General features: G+C 38.4%; 1 protein-coding gene across 1 annotated transcript in view; it reads right to left on the bottom strand.

Moving 5' to 3' along the window:
• Positions 1-14,885, bottom strand: part of kif18a (kinesin family member 18A) — a 55,849-nt gene that overhangs the window by 37,621 nt on the left and 3,343 nt on the right. The window contains exons 2-6 of the mRNA XM_061886995.1: positions 4,352-4,686; positions 2,862-3,019; positions 2,500-2,604; positions 2,261-2,371; positions 390-587 (exon numbers count right to left, since the gene is read on the bottom strand). Of these exons, the coding sequence (XP_061742979.1) occupies positions 390-587; positions 2,261-2,371; positions 2,500-2,604; positions 2,862-3,019; positions 4,352-4,667 (888 nt within the window). The 5' untranslated portion in view covers positions 4,668-4,686. The remainder of the gene's footprint in view (positions 1-389; positions 588-2,260; positions 2,372-2,499; positions 2,605-2,861; positions 3,020-4,351; positions 4,687-14,885) is intronic.

The following is a 14,885-nucleotide window of genomic DNA, read 5'->3' as shown; positions in this document are numbered from 1 at the left end:
TTTTGCATTTAAACTAGCTAGCGCAAGCTTGCTTCTCCAGTAAATAAGCAGTGTCAGTATCGGTCTGTGAGTTTGTTAACGTGTTATCAATCATGGTTTTAGGCAAATTTTTATTTGAAACGGTAATACTAACCATGGACTGTTCATCGTTACATCTCTTTTTCCAACTTTAATCTGACTCATCTGATGAGTTTTAAACCAACTTTTCCTTTTTTAATAAGTCCCTTGAAGTAAAAGTTATTTATAGTTCATATTGGAAACAAGTGGTAGAATCAAGAATTCAAGCTATAATAAAATATATGTATGTCGAAAATATATTTATGTTGTTTTTCCAACATTCTGGATATACCTTAATCCATATTAAATGAACATAGGATAATCTGACTCACCTTGGGGTCGGCAAGAGCGTTGATAACGTTCCCCAGGGCGAGGAGTGAACGGTTGATGTTTGCACCCTCTCGAAAGCGTTGCCCTTTGGTGTTGGTGGCACTAGCTCTTTCTGAGCCTGCCAGATCAATTAGGCTCATTTTTGCCACACACACGTTGCGATTGAGGCTTGCCGTTTTGTCCTGCTGTCGCAAATATATCTGAGGAAAAATAAAGTACTCATAAGGTCATCAAGACACCAACAATCCTTCTGTTGTTTTTATAAAAATAAATGTGTGGTACTTAAGAATAAAGTTAAAAGATTACTTCTATATTATTAGATTATACAGCTGCAGCTGTTGATTATTTCTGTAATTGAGTAATCTTATCATTAGTTTGTTTGATTGATCGCTAATCAGATAAAACAATTTATAGACCTAGTGTGTATTCTAGAGAAAACTAGATCAACATTGAGACTGCACTTTTAACATTATTGAATATTAAAAAGATTATAAATAAACCGTTTCACTGTTTGCCGCCACACAGAGCATGACACACACTACAACTCTCATGTGCGCTCTATTACAACGGCTATGCGAAAACTATGTTTGCCTTTTTAAAGTTCTGGGGAACTGCATGTGGTCTGGATTTGGTTAATTAGGCCATTTTTACATGAACATGAATACTATATAAACGCATACTTATCTCTATGTTTAGGCTTCTTATCCTTTTGTCCTTCAAAACACACACTTTCGCAAACCCTTAAGCATATGCGCGTACACAACATAAACAGAGACTTTTATTCATCTCATGACGTCACAGTTGTGCACAACCATTTTTAAAGCTCAATGTATAGTAAACAACACTGCCTTGGGGGCTTAAAAAACACTAAGAGGACTTACTGTATGTTGGAACGTAAACATGCTGTTATTTTTACTCTACATTATTGAAAATATGTAACAAAATTAGCTTTGAAAGATGCTGCGACACTCTCGCCAACTCCAGTGACAGCTGCTATGGATACTATGACTGTCGGACCCACAGCTGATGGCATAACTTTGACAACCATGACTTTTTGCTTCTTGTCATAAGAAAGGTGCAACATTATCTAATGTTGTTAATAACAGATCATGAAGTTATTGACGAACGTGCGCACGTGACAAAAACAAACAAAAAACCGTGATATAACATTCCTCCTTGCTAGTGTGTATTAATGTTAACGACAATATACACTTCAATGCAAATGTATCACTATATTGCTGATTAAATTTGTTATAATTCCACAAGAGTTTGGCAGGTTTTGCGCTTCAGGCACTTAAACATTTAAGACGTGTCTTTGGCTCCTTGTTACTGCGCGCGAATTTGAGAAATATGTACACTTCACTGCACATGTAATATATCACCTTGTTGCTGATTAAATGTGTTATATTTCCGCGAGTGTTGGTTTTAGCCGCACAGGCGCCTATGCACGCTTTAGGCATCTTTAAAAAAGATTAATGTTTTCCGGGCTCTGTGTGAGTGCAAGCTGGTTTTAAAAATACTGTACATTTATTGTATGTTTAGTATATCAAAATAAACATAGCAACAAAAGGTTTAATGCCACCAATTAGGCTTTTGCTGCTTTTCCAGGCTTTTGATTGGACAAAATTTGCATGACAGCAGCTGTATGCATTTGCGTGTAAACAAAGAGTTTTGAAACTACTTGTGTGGATGGAGCTCGTTTCAACCCCAGATATGTGGACATGGCCTTATACTAAAATAGAATATAAGTCTAAACTTTCTTGGAAGCAAATTAATCGATTACTCAATGCAGCCCTAATAGATTATATTTGAATGTTTTAATTATAATGAAAATTAGCATTTAGTTTGTTCAAATGGGAGTGAAGTGAAGTACCTGGAACACAGCATGGGACCGGGAAGAATTGGCATTCATATCAGTAGGGTGTTGTGTCCTGTTTTGATTGCCAGAATCCAACGCCTCGAGGATGTGCTCTGCAGATTTTGGCTATTTCAAAGGAAAATACATAATCCATTTAGCCGGTCTAACATATGGGGAAAATGTTTCCAGTTTACAGATTAACTTGTGATTTATATAAGATATATGAATTCTGATGTGACAGTGTGGCAACTAACCTGGTGCAGTGTGAGGCCCTGAATCACCACACCTTTAACACTGTCCTCTCTTACTGCAAGAGGACCTACATTAGCCAACAGGTCCCTGATTTGTTCATTATAAACCTGCAGTAAAACAAAACAACACTTATCCAAAGATTGCAATAGATGACGTATGGCTTGAATATTGGGCAGCATTTCCAAAACACTTGACTGGAACTAAACAATAACCGAGGGAACACTGTACATTAATTTAATTTCCAATTACTTGCCAACTAATTGAGGAATTTAAACAAATGCAAATTTTGGTGCATGCTGCCACCAAATATCATTACAATAATTGTATATACAGCAGGTTTTTGCAAAAATATTCAAATGTTCACCTCAAGATATGAGACTGCAACAGCAAACTCCTTCTCCTCTTTGACATCATCCATGCGCTTGAAAAGCTCTTTCATCGTACGGTACATAACCCCTGGATCCGTTTGTGTACCTAGCATGGTATGTGTTTTTCCTGATCCAGTTGCTCCATAAGCAAAAACTAAAACAAAAGGTAAAAGTGTAGTTAAGTACATCATGCAGAGTGGCGGCCACAATAATGATATTGTGAGTATGCCATTATTGTTAACATGGAAAAAGTATAGTCGCCACTTGATACATCACAACATTGCAGTTTTAAATGTTTTTTTAAGCATATTCTAAATAACAAAAATTAAGTGTCGAATTACTTTAAATTCTATTAATGTCATGAACACGCATCGCTTCGGTACGTCTGACTTCAAAATACAAGTCGTCAGGCAACACGCAGGTAAGAAATAATCTTTTATTACTCAATAGTAGCAAAAGAAAGGTGCAATTAAAAGCCCCACCAAAAAAAATAAATAAAATAAAAAAATAAATAAAAAAAGCTAGCAAAGCAACACAAACAGTCAGTAACAATTGTCAGTTCACAACACTAGAGTATAAAGAAGCCTATATGGCAACCACAAACAGGTGTGCTCAGGCTGCCAATCGATAGAGCCAGGCAGGAAGTGGAACAGAAAATAAGAGCACTGAAAAGGAAACAACAGTAAACTAGGGAAGATAATACTTACCTAAAGAAACAAAAATATGGTCAGACCTACCATGACAGGTCTGACATACTGGATAATGTTCAAATCCAGTCTGAAAACACTGGTATTCAATTGGGCATATGGCAACTGAAAGTATTTCATCTACAGTATTTGATTGATTTAACTTTAATTATTGTTGTTTTTTCAAATTTTTTAATTTGAAATATGATTTTGTATTTTTAATTTAGCCTTCTTTTTCTGTAAAGCATTTTGAATTGCCTTGTGTACAAATTGTTCACTATAAATAAACTTGCCTTGCTTCCAACTGAATGATGACTATAACCTCAATTTGCAATACGACTGATTTCCTTCTTTAATAAAACAGCACCCGTAGCTCAATTTGGTATGACAGACAAAAAAATCTAATTTTAGAATGGCTTGAGAAAAACCAAACCAGTAGGACACAATTTCCAAAATTGTAGAGTAGTTTCTTTAACCAACTACAAAAAGAGAACAACACAAAACAGTGAAATCATCTTTCATTCAAGTCTAATACTTCTGATAACAAATAATTTTGCTGTTGAATGTTGGAGGCAAAGTAGCAGATTTGACATCCAACTATTGCTATGTGACATTCAAAAACATGCAATTGTCAGAGACGTGTATTTGTTCAAAGATTAGTAAGAGGCAAACTAAACAAAGCAGTGATTTCGTTTATTCTCCCAAAAATTTAATAAAACTGTTCAAAGTTGTTTGGACATTAAAACAGATAATAAAATTGGTTTATTGGCTTAAACAATGTGTATTAATAACAATATTACCTGTACAGTTGAATCCGTTCATGACACCATCCAGCACTCCTTTAGTGGTATTCTCAAATATATCATCTTGAGTAGAAGTCTCGCCAAAGACACGATCAAAGACAAACTTAAGATCTTTGTTCGCCCTTTTGTTGAGGTTTCTGTTCCGAACTCTTTGTGACCCAAAACATGATATCTCCTCTTCTTTTGGGTCAAATATTATCATGTGGTCATCGGCAACTTGGACCACATTCCGAAATTTTTCACACCTCTCGCTGTCGTTGTTTGGCCTCACCCGAACGACCACCTTCACGTGGCTGCACACATCGCTTGCCATTGCGTTTCTTTGCTGGTGACTAAACACAAAAGCAAATATTAGCAAAATGATATAACACATTTTTATTTGTTGGCTGCTAATTATTTAGGAAAGGAATGGGCAGCCAGCGAGAAAAGACAGAGGTTATGCATTTTAAAGACTGAATAGTGCTGTGCTAACAATTTAAGACTGTTTGTTTAAATCTCTGTTCTTTAGGGGCTGACGGGGGAAAAACCTCCAGCATTGCTCAGACGCTCCAAAGACAGAAATGATTCAAAACATAAAAACAACTGAAATGCAACTGAAAAATGACTGGTAACACGATATTATGTAATAAATGTAATACATTTTGTAATAACATGTTTTAAGCTATTTTGTAATAAATTGAAAGTTCAGTTTTGTTTTGTACAGCAATTTGTGTTTGCCATTAGTGTGTCATGAAAAGTGCTGCATAAATAAAGCTAGCAAAGTATGCAATACACTAACGTGTTACATATCGTAAAAGTTATTAAAAAATACTTCCCTTTTTATTGGAAGAAAATGAAGCCATTATGAAATAAACCATTGAGATTGATGCTTTAACTTAAAAAAAAAAATCTGAATAACATGAAGCATTATGTCTTTAGTGGTGTTTTTAGGTTTTCAATGTATTGAGTCCCCAGGAGTGGGTCCCTGGAAAATTCATTGGGTGCCCAATAAAACATTTATTTACGGTATTTTCCGGATTATAAATCGCTCCGGAGTATACATCGCACCGACCGAAAATGCATAATAAAGAAGGAAAAAACATATATACGGCACACTGGAGTATAAGTCGCATTTTTGGGGGAAATGTTTTTGATAAAATACAACATAGACGTTTACCAAACAATCTGTCACTCCTAATCGATAAATCCGATGAAATCTTCTTCCTCCATCCATCCATCCATCTTCTTCCGCTCATCCGAGGTCGGGTCGCGGGGGCAGCAGCCTAAGCAGGGAAGCCCAGACTTCCCTCTCCCCAGCCACTTCGTCTAGCTCTTCCCGGGGGATCCCGAGGCGTTCCCAGGCCAGCCGGGAGACATAGTCTTCCCAACGTGTCCTGGGTCTTCCCCGAGGCCTCCTACCGGTTGGACGTGCCCTAAACACCTCCCTCGGGAGGCGTTCGGGTGGCATCCTGACCAGATGCCCGAACCACCTCATCTGGCTCCTCTCGATGTGGAGGAGCAGCGGCTTTACTTTGAGTTCCTCCCGGATGACAGAGCTTCTTCCTCGATGTCGCTTCTAAACAACTCTGCCAACTCTAAAGGTATGCGCCGCTTCCTCTTGTCATTTTCTGCTGCATATTTCACTACGTCCAGCTTTTAATCTGCAGTACATGATTTCCTTTTCAGTGCCATTTTTGTTCAGCCCTTCTCAGTTCTCATAAGTTACTGCCAACGTTGAAATGATCCATTTTAATAGCTACGGCAGTAGCATATAGCAGTTAGCAGCCCATGACCCACAATGCACTTCTGCCATGACCCCCCCCTGCCAAATTCTTATTGGTTGACGTGTGTGTGACGATTGCTGACGTGTGTGTATGTGTGAAGATTGGTGACATTTTCTTCGTCTCTTCCGCGAATGAGATAAATAATATTATTTGATATTTTACGGTGATGTGTTAATAATTTCACACAAAAGTCGCTCCGGAGTATATGTCGCACACCCGGCCAAACTAAGAAAAAAACTGTGATTTATCATCCGAAAAATACGGTAAATGTTTTGATCCTTCTCTTAAATTGTAGCGTTAAACTCATTTGATTATGGAATGATGATATATGGTATTGGTTATAACTAACATATGCTTTCATTTATGTTCTGAAATTAAACAAATACAATTAAACATTTTGACAGAAGCCATATTAGCATAGAACAATGGGAACTACCAATGAAAGTATTTCTTATCATATATTGTTAAATTTGTTTACGGCGCGTCCCCTAAAAGCACCGAGCAATTGAAACGTGGGTTTATTTATTATGCCTTTTGTATTTGTTGAAATTAAATCAATCGTGACTGGCTCATTGTTTTGGTAGAGGCTAAACTAGTTACTGTGTACAGGTGATGACGTCTGTGCCGAGCAGCTGCACAGAGGGTTGAAACAGCCCTTGTCTGGTCTGCTGACAAAGTTTTTTGTGCTAGTTAGTAGTGCTGCAACTAACAACTATTTTGATAGTCATCAACTATCTTAAAGATTAGTCGACTAATCGGATTATGAAGCATATTCATTGGCTCTAATGAGATATTTTTTTGCATGTATGAAAAATAATGACTACTTCATTCAGAATTATTTATACGGTATATACTGTAACAATATTGTTCATTAAGCTGCTACAAAAATAACTGTATTCAGCTTTTGTCCATTTAAAAGGAAGGACTGGAAAAAATTTTTTTTCAAAATAGCACTAATAACAAAACGCAAACAAAAATATTTTCTCAAAAATTAAAATATCATTTTGTGATGATGATGTTTAAAAAAATGCCACAGGTATATGGACGATACATTGACAGGTCAGCGTTTCCCCTGGATTGTCAAGATACTTGTGCACCACATGCAGTTACATTAAGGGGAAACCCTGAGGGTATCCCAATAACTTTGAATGTTCCAATCTCTTTCTGGCTTTACCAGACTGATTAACTTAAGTTGGCGGTAGGGCTGGGCTATTTTAGTGTTGTTAATTACAGTTTGATTGCGGTGATCAGCTTTTAACATGATTACTTCGATCAAACATGGTGGGGAAATGTCTTTTGGAAGATACCCAGTAAACAGAAGGGAAGCAATGGTGCTCTGTGAAATCCTGCACGCAACACGCCGCCTTTATTGACTGCTGTCCTATCCGTGTCTGTTAATGTGTTTGTGTACATGTCGTGTGAAATTTCTGTTTTTGAGGTGATACACAGACGTGGTGAAACGTTTACATACACTTGTAAAGAACATAATGTCATGGTTGTCTTGAGTTTCCAATAATTCGTACAACTCTTATTTTTTTGTGATAGAGTGATTGGAGCACACTCTTGTTTGCCACAAAAAACGTTCATCAATTTTTGTTTCAGCTGACATCACATGGACAAAGATAAGACCTTTTGGAGGAAAGTTCTGTGTTCAGATGAAACAAAAATTGAGCCGTTTGGCCACAATACTCAGCAATATGTTTGGAGGAGAAACGTTGAGGCCTTTAATCCCAGGATCACCATTCCTACCGTCAAGCATGGTGGTGGTAGTATTATGCTCTGGACCTGTGTTGCCGCCAATGGAACCGGTGCTTTACAGAGAGTAAGTGGGGCAATGAAAAGGCAGATTATCTCCAAATTAGGGCTGAGCGATATGGCCTTTTATTAATATCTCAATATTTTTAGGCCATGTCATGATACACGATATATATCTTGATATTTTGCCTTAGCCTTGAATTAACACTTGATGCATATAATCACACCAATATGATGATTCTATGTGTGTACATTAAATCACTCTTGTTCATACTGCATTAATATATGCTCATTTTACTCTCATGCAGAGAGGGAAATCACAACTAAGTCAATTTACCAAAATGTATTTATTTAACAGTTATTAAGCAGTGGCACAGACATTCCTGTCATTTCCAAAACAGAAAGTGCAAGATTGTCAGAGACATTTCAAAACAAGCTATAAGAGTGCACTTTTGTGAATGATGTCACCAAGATGACATATCAAAACAACACTGAATGAAAGTGTACTTTTAGTACAGAACGCCACGACAATAGTTAAAAACAAATAATGTGCACTTTTGTGCATGATGTCACACAAGATGAGCTGCATAATAGGTTCCTGCGGACATTATCCCCTTCTGTTGTTGACTTTATTTTTCATACGGTGTTGATGTGGAGATAGTCACTTCGGCATTTTGTTTGTGTGGCACCGGATGGAGATGTTGATGCAGTGTTTCAAGTACTCCTAAATCTCTAGCGGGTGACTTTTCAAATGATGTGAAGTGAAGTGAATTATATTTATATAGCGCTTTTCTCAAGTGACTCAAAGCGCTTTACATAGTGACACCCAATATCTAAGTTACATTTAAACCAGTGTGGGTGGCACTGGGAGCAGGTGGGTAAAGTGTCTTGCCCAAGGACACAACGGCAGTAACTAGGATGGCACAAGCGGGAATCGAACCTGCAACCCTCAAGTTGCTGGCACGGCCACTCTACCAACCGAGCTATGCCGCCCCATGATGCTACATTAGCAGTGCTGCTACTTTTTGTAGTTACGCTTTAGCTGCATAAATGTTGAACATATTCCCGCTTGAAGCCAAACCACTGCCGGACGATGGATCCTGAGCTGTTTTTCATGGGAATGAATTTTTCCTACATTTCTTACCAGATTTGCACTTTCTTTCCCTCGTATTACCACCTGCACCTTAGACTTCCTTTTAATTGTCATTTAAATCTCACCGTTAGCCTTACAGCTAATGTTATCATGTCTTTAACTATGCTCCGCGGGAGCGTGTGATGTTGCACACGTGACATGTGTAAGAAGGTGCGCTTGGTTTACGTGTCTGTGAAAAGGAGAGACAAGAAAGAGTGGGAAACGCATACAGTTTAATGTCTACAGCGAAAAGAAACTGCGTGAGAACGTATACTCGAATATCATGAGTATACGTCATGTTCTATATCGCACAGAGACAAACCCACGATACATTGAGTATTTTGATATATTTTCCAGGCCGACTCCAAATTCTTCAGGACAACCTAAAATCATCAGCCCGGAGGTTGGGTCTTGAGAGCAGCTGGGTTTTCCAACAGGACAATGACTCCCAAATACACGTCAGAAGTGGTAAAGGAATGGCTAAATAAGGTTAGAATTGAGGTTTTAGAATGGCCTTCCCAAAGTCCGGACTTAAACGTATGGACAATGCTGATCAAACAAGTCCATGTCAGAAAACCAGCAAATTTAGCTGAACTGCACCAAGTTTATCAAGACGAGTGGTCAAAAATTCAACCAGGAGCTTTTGGATGGCTACCAAAAGCGAAACTTGCCAAGGGACATGTAACCAAATATCAACATACCTGTATGTAGGGCTGGGCGATATATCGATATACTCGATATATCGCAGGTTTGTCTTTGTGCGATATAGAAAATAAGTATTTCGTAATATTTGATTATACGTTCTCACCCAGTTGCTTTTAGCTGCGGGCATTACACTACAGGCTCTTCCCACTCCTTCTTGTGTTTCCTTATCACAGACAGCGAGCACACATTCTTACACACGTCACATACTGTCACGTCATACGTCACATACGTACACGTCACATACGTACACGTCACATACGTACACGTCACATACGTACACGTCACATACGTACACGTCACATACGTACACGTCACATACGTACACGTCACATACGTACACAGAGAGGTAGCAGTGTGGCTAACGTTAGCTGTAATGCTAGCGGAGTGTTCCGAGGGATAATACAAAAGAAAGAAGGTGCGAATCTGGTAACACATGAAGGAAGAATTCATTCCCAAGACAAACAGCACGGGGTCCATCGTTTGGCAGTGGTTCGGCTTCAAGCGGGAATATGTCGAATAGACAACTTTGATTGGTCAAGTGTGGGGCACAAGCGTTGCTACCAAAACTAAAATTACTGCTAATATGTAGCATCGTTTGAAAAGTCACCTGCTAATAACTTTAACAAAATACAGTTTTGGTAAATTGACTTAGTTGTGATTTCCTTCTCTGCACGAAAGTTTAAAATGAGCATATATTAATGCAGTATGAACAAGAATTTTATAATGTAGACACATAGAATAATCATACTGCTGTGATTATATGCATCAAGTGTTCATTCACTAAGGCAAAATACCGAGGTATATACCGTATATCGCGATATGGCCTAAAAATATTGCGATATTAAAAAAAGGCCATATCGCCCAGCCCTAGCTGTATGTATACTTTTGACCCAGCAGATTCTGTCAAATTTTCAGTAGACCCATAACAATTTCATAAAAGAATCAAACTTCACGAACCAATCATTTTAGTTGATACTGTTACGTGATTGGCTGTTGGCATGTCCCTCCCGTTGTTTAGTGACACTTCCTTTTTCCTGGGTTCCCAGAGCTCGAGTGACTTCTTGCAACAAATCTTGCTTCATAATTGCAGTTTTCTTCCAAACAAAACATGTACATATTTATCGAATGTTTTATCGAACGCACTTTATATTGATATTATGTGTCCATTTGGATATACATTGATATCGTTTTATTGGCCTAGACCTAAGTGCAGCCCACAAAAAGAAATATGACTAACATTAGCATGGAAGTTGAAACACAACAGTTAAAAGGAGCAGCAACTTAAGTGACAGATTTTAGTCTCACTGACTGCTTGAGCTCATCCTGTGCCTGCCCGCGGTCTCACGGGCAGGCACAGGATGTCTATTGGTCTTGAAAAGAGGAATAAAATGAAATAATAAACATGCCTCAACCTCAAACGTTTCATTAAATATGAGCTTCAGAGTTCGAGTTTTGGGGGCGTGGTCAACATGAAGTCATTATACATTGTTTTTTTGGTTACAGTTTCGGTTGTTCTTTGTAAACACCTCAGAATGGATTGATTAACGTGGACCCCGACCGACTTAAACAAGTTGAAAAACTTATTCGGGTGTTACCATTTAGTGGTCAATTGTACGGAATATGTACTGTACTGTGCAATCTACTGATAAAAGTTTCAATCAATCAAAAAAAACATGCCGATAATTCACCATTACCATTTATCAGTTGTGGCTCTTACAAAAATATCTTATAAAATAAAACTTTACAAAAGCTATTCATGCTTTGACCCTTGAATTAGCACAAACAAAAAAAAAACTAAGATTTTTACATCCAAATTATACACCGTCCAAATGAAGCAAAAGTTTTATCAGCACTAACTTGTTTAAAACACAAAATTGCGATACAGTGGTATCTCAATATACTGTACGCCAAAACAACCTATCATAAGAAGAGTTTCTTTCCACAGGCTATCACTCTGACAAAAACTGTAAAATAACTGTGGAACTTATCTGTCACTGTAAATGCAGGGCTCGAATTTAACCAGAGCAAATGCCGCGACTGCCCTCGTTATTTGCCGTCATGCAAAAAAATTCACCAACATCGGCAGCACGAACATACCGTGACCGCCTTTGGACTTTTTACTTGTTAATGGATGAGGGATGTACCAATTAGGGCTGGGCGATCTATCGAATATACTCGATACATCACGAGTTTGTCTCTGTGCGATGTAGAAAATTACTAAATCGTGACTGAGTATTCGAGTAAACGTTCTCACGCAGTTGCTTTTACCAGCGGGCATTACACTACAGGCTCTCCCCTCTTTTTCTTGTCTTCCCTTCTCACAGAGAGATAAAACAAGCACACATTGTTCGATACGTCACATACTGTCGCGCGTGCAACGCCATATGCCCTCGCCGAGCAGAGAGGTAGCGGTAACAAATGGGAGGAAGAAGAATTAATTCCCAAGAAAAACAGCATGGAGTCCATCGTCTGGCGGTGGTTTGGATTTAAGCGAGAAGATGTTGAACAGACAATAGTTATATGTCAAGTATGCGGCAAAAGCGTTACTACAAAAAGTATCAGCACTACTAATTTGCAACAACATTTGAAAAGTCACCCGCTAGGGTAGTGGTTCTCAACGTTTTTTCAGTGATGTACCCCCCTGTGAACATTTCTTTAATTCAAGTACCCCCTAATCAGAGCAAAGCATTTTTGGTTGAAAAACAGAGATAAAGAAGTAAAATACAGCACTATGTCATCAGTTTCAGTGCAAAATATTGCTCATTTGTAGTGATCTTTCTTGAGCTATTTGGAGAAAAGGATAAAAATAACTAAAAACTTGTTGAAAAATAAACAAGTGATTAAATTATAAATAAAGATTTCTACACATAGAAGTAATCATCAACTTAAAGAGCCCTCTTCGGGGATTGTAATAGAGATCCATCTGGCTTCATGAACTTAATTCTAAACATTTCTTCACAAAAAAAGAAATCTTTAACATCAATATTTATGGAACATGGCCACAAAAAATCTAGCTGTCAACACTGAATATTGCATTGTTGCATTTCTTTTCACAGTTCATGAACTTACATTCATATTTTGTTGAGGTATTATTCAATAAATATATTTATAAAGGATTTTTGAATTCTTGCTATTTCTAGAATGTTTTTAAAAAATCTCACGTACCCCTGGGCAAACCTTCAAGTACCCCCAGGGGTACGTGTACACCATTTGAGAACCACTGCGCTGGAGAATAAGGAGTGCTTGAAACTCTGCATGTCAACATTTCCGTCCGGTGCCACACCACCAAAATGCCGGAGCAACCAACACTGACCCAACTGAGCCTGGCGTCTTCCATTTCCACATCAACAAAAAAGTCAACAACAGAAGGAGATAACGTCCGCAGGAACCTACAACATAGCGAAGGACATAAATGGGTTGTACTTGTATAGCGCTTTTCTACCTTCAAGGTACTCAAAGCGCTTTGACACTACTTCCACATTTACCCATTCACACACACATTCACACACTGATGGAGGGAGCTGCCATGCAAGGCGCCAACCAGCACCCATCAGGAGCAAGGGTGAAGTGTCTTGCTCAGGACACAACGGACGTGACGAGGTTGGTACTAGGTGGGATTTGAACCAGGGACCCTCGGGTAGCGCACGGCCGCACGGCCACTCTCCCACTGCGCCACGCCGTCCATACAAAATTTGATTTCCTATTATGCAGCTCATTGTTATTTTACACTTTTTGAAATATCTTGTGTGACACCATGCACAAAAGTACACTTTATTTATTTTTAAAATATTGTAGTGCGTTCTGTACAAAAAGTGCACTATAATTTAGTGTTGAATTGATGTGTCATCTTAGTGACATCATACACAAAAGTGCACTAATAGCTTGTTTTAAAATGTCTGACAAGTTTGCTCTTTATGTTTTGAAATTACATGAACGTTTGTGCCACTGCTTAATAACTGTTTAATAGATAAAGTTTTTGTAAATGGACTTAGTTGTGATTTCACATTTTTGGATGGAGGAGAAAAAAAGTCCTCCTTTCTGTACAATACCACATGAAAGTGGTTGTTTTTTGGCATCTTATTTATTCAGCTTCCATACACTTTACAAGAAAAACATTAGCGGCAAATTCCGTATCTTGCTTGATTGACATTCACGGTACCCGAAGGTCTTTTGAGATGGCGCTGGCTGCTGCGAGATCATTATTAAGAAAAAAAGACCGAGAGGAAGACAAGAAACACTTTTTATTTCAACAGACTCTTGCCCGTACCTTCCGTCAAAACTTTAAAGGGGAACATTAACACAATTTCATAAGGGTTAAAACCAATAAAAATCAGATCCCAGTGGCTTATTTATTTTTTCCAAGTTTTTTTCTAAATTTCACCCATCATGGAATATCCCGAAAAAAGGCTTTAAAGTGCCTGATTTTTGCTATCTGTAAATCCACCGTTCATTTTCCTGTGACGTCATCTAGTGATGCCAACATGGCGGACAGCACAGCAAGATATACCAACATTAGCTTGGATTTCAGCGGCTTAAGCGATTAAACAGATTACGCGTGTATTGAAACGGATGGTTGGAGTGTGGAGGCAGATAGCGAAAACGAAATTGAAGAAAAAACTGAAGCTATTGAGCGAATAACTATTGAAGCTCTTCGGCGATCGCCTTCAAACCAACGAATGACTGTCTGTCTTAGCATCGCCGGTAAAATGTGCAGACCAAACGAGAGACGTTCGCATCTTTTGACACTGGAGCAACTTTAATCCGTCGATTGGTAAGAGTTAGTTTTGCATTAAATGTGGGTGGAGGGAAAGGCTGGATGCAAATATAGCTACAAGTGTACATACAGCTAGCCTAAATAGCATGTTAGCATCAATTAGCATGCCGTGCTAAACGATGCACACTCCACGTAAATCAACTTGAATCTGTCCCTGATCGTGTTGTTACACCCTCCGACAACACACCGACGAGGCATGATGTCTCCAAGGTACGGAAAACAGTCGAAAAAAACGGAAAATAACAGAGCTGATTCGACTCGTTGTTTGTAATGTGTTTGAGAAAATGGCAGATTGACTACCTATGTGACGTCACGCTGTGACGTCATCGTTCCAATAGCGAATAATAGAAAGGCGTTTAATCCGCCAAAATTCACCCATTTAGAGTTCGGAAATCGGTTAAA

Source organism: Nerophis ophidion, linkage group LG25 (genome assembly GCF_033978795.1).
Source record: "Nerophis ophidion isolate RoL-2023_Sa linkage group LG25, RoL_Noph_v1.0, whole genome shotgun sequence".
NCBI lineage: Eukaryota > Metazoa > Chordata > Actinopteri > Syngnathiformes > Syngnathidae > Nerophis > Nerophis ophidion.
The sequence above is the reverse complement of the archived record's forward strand: the minus strand, read 5'-3'. Positions and strand labels throughout refer to the sequence as shown.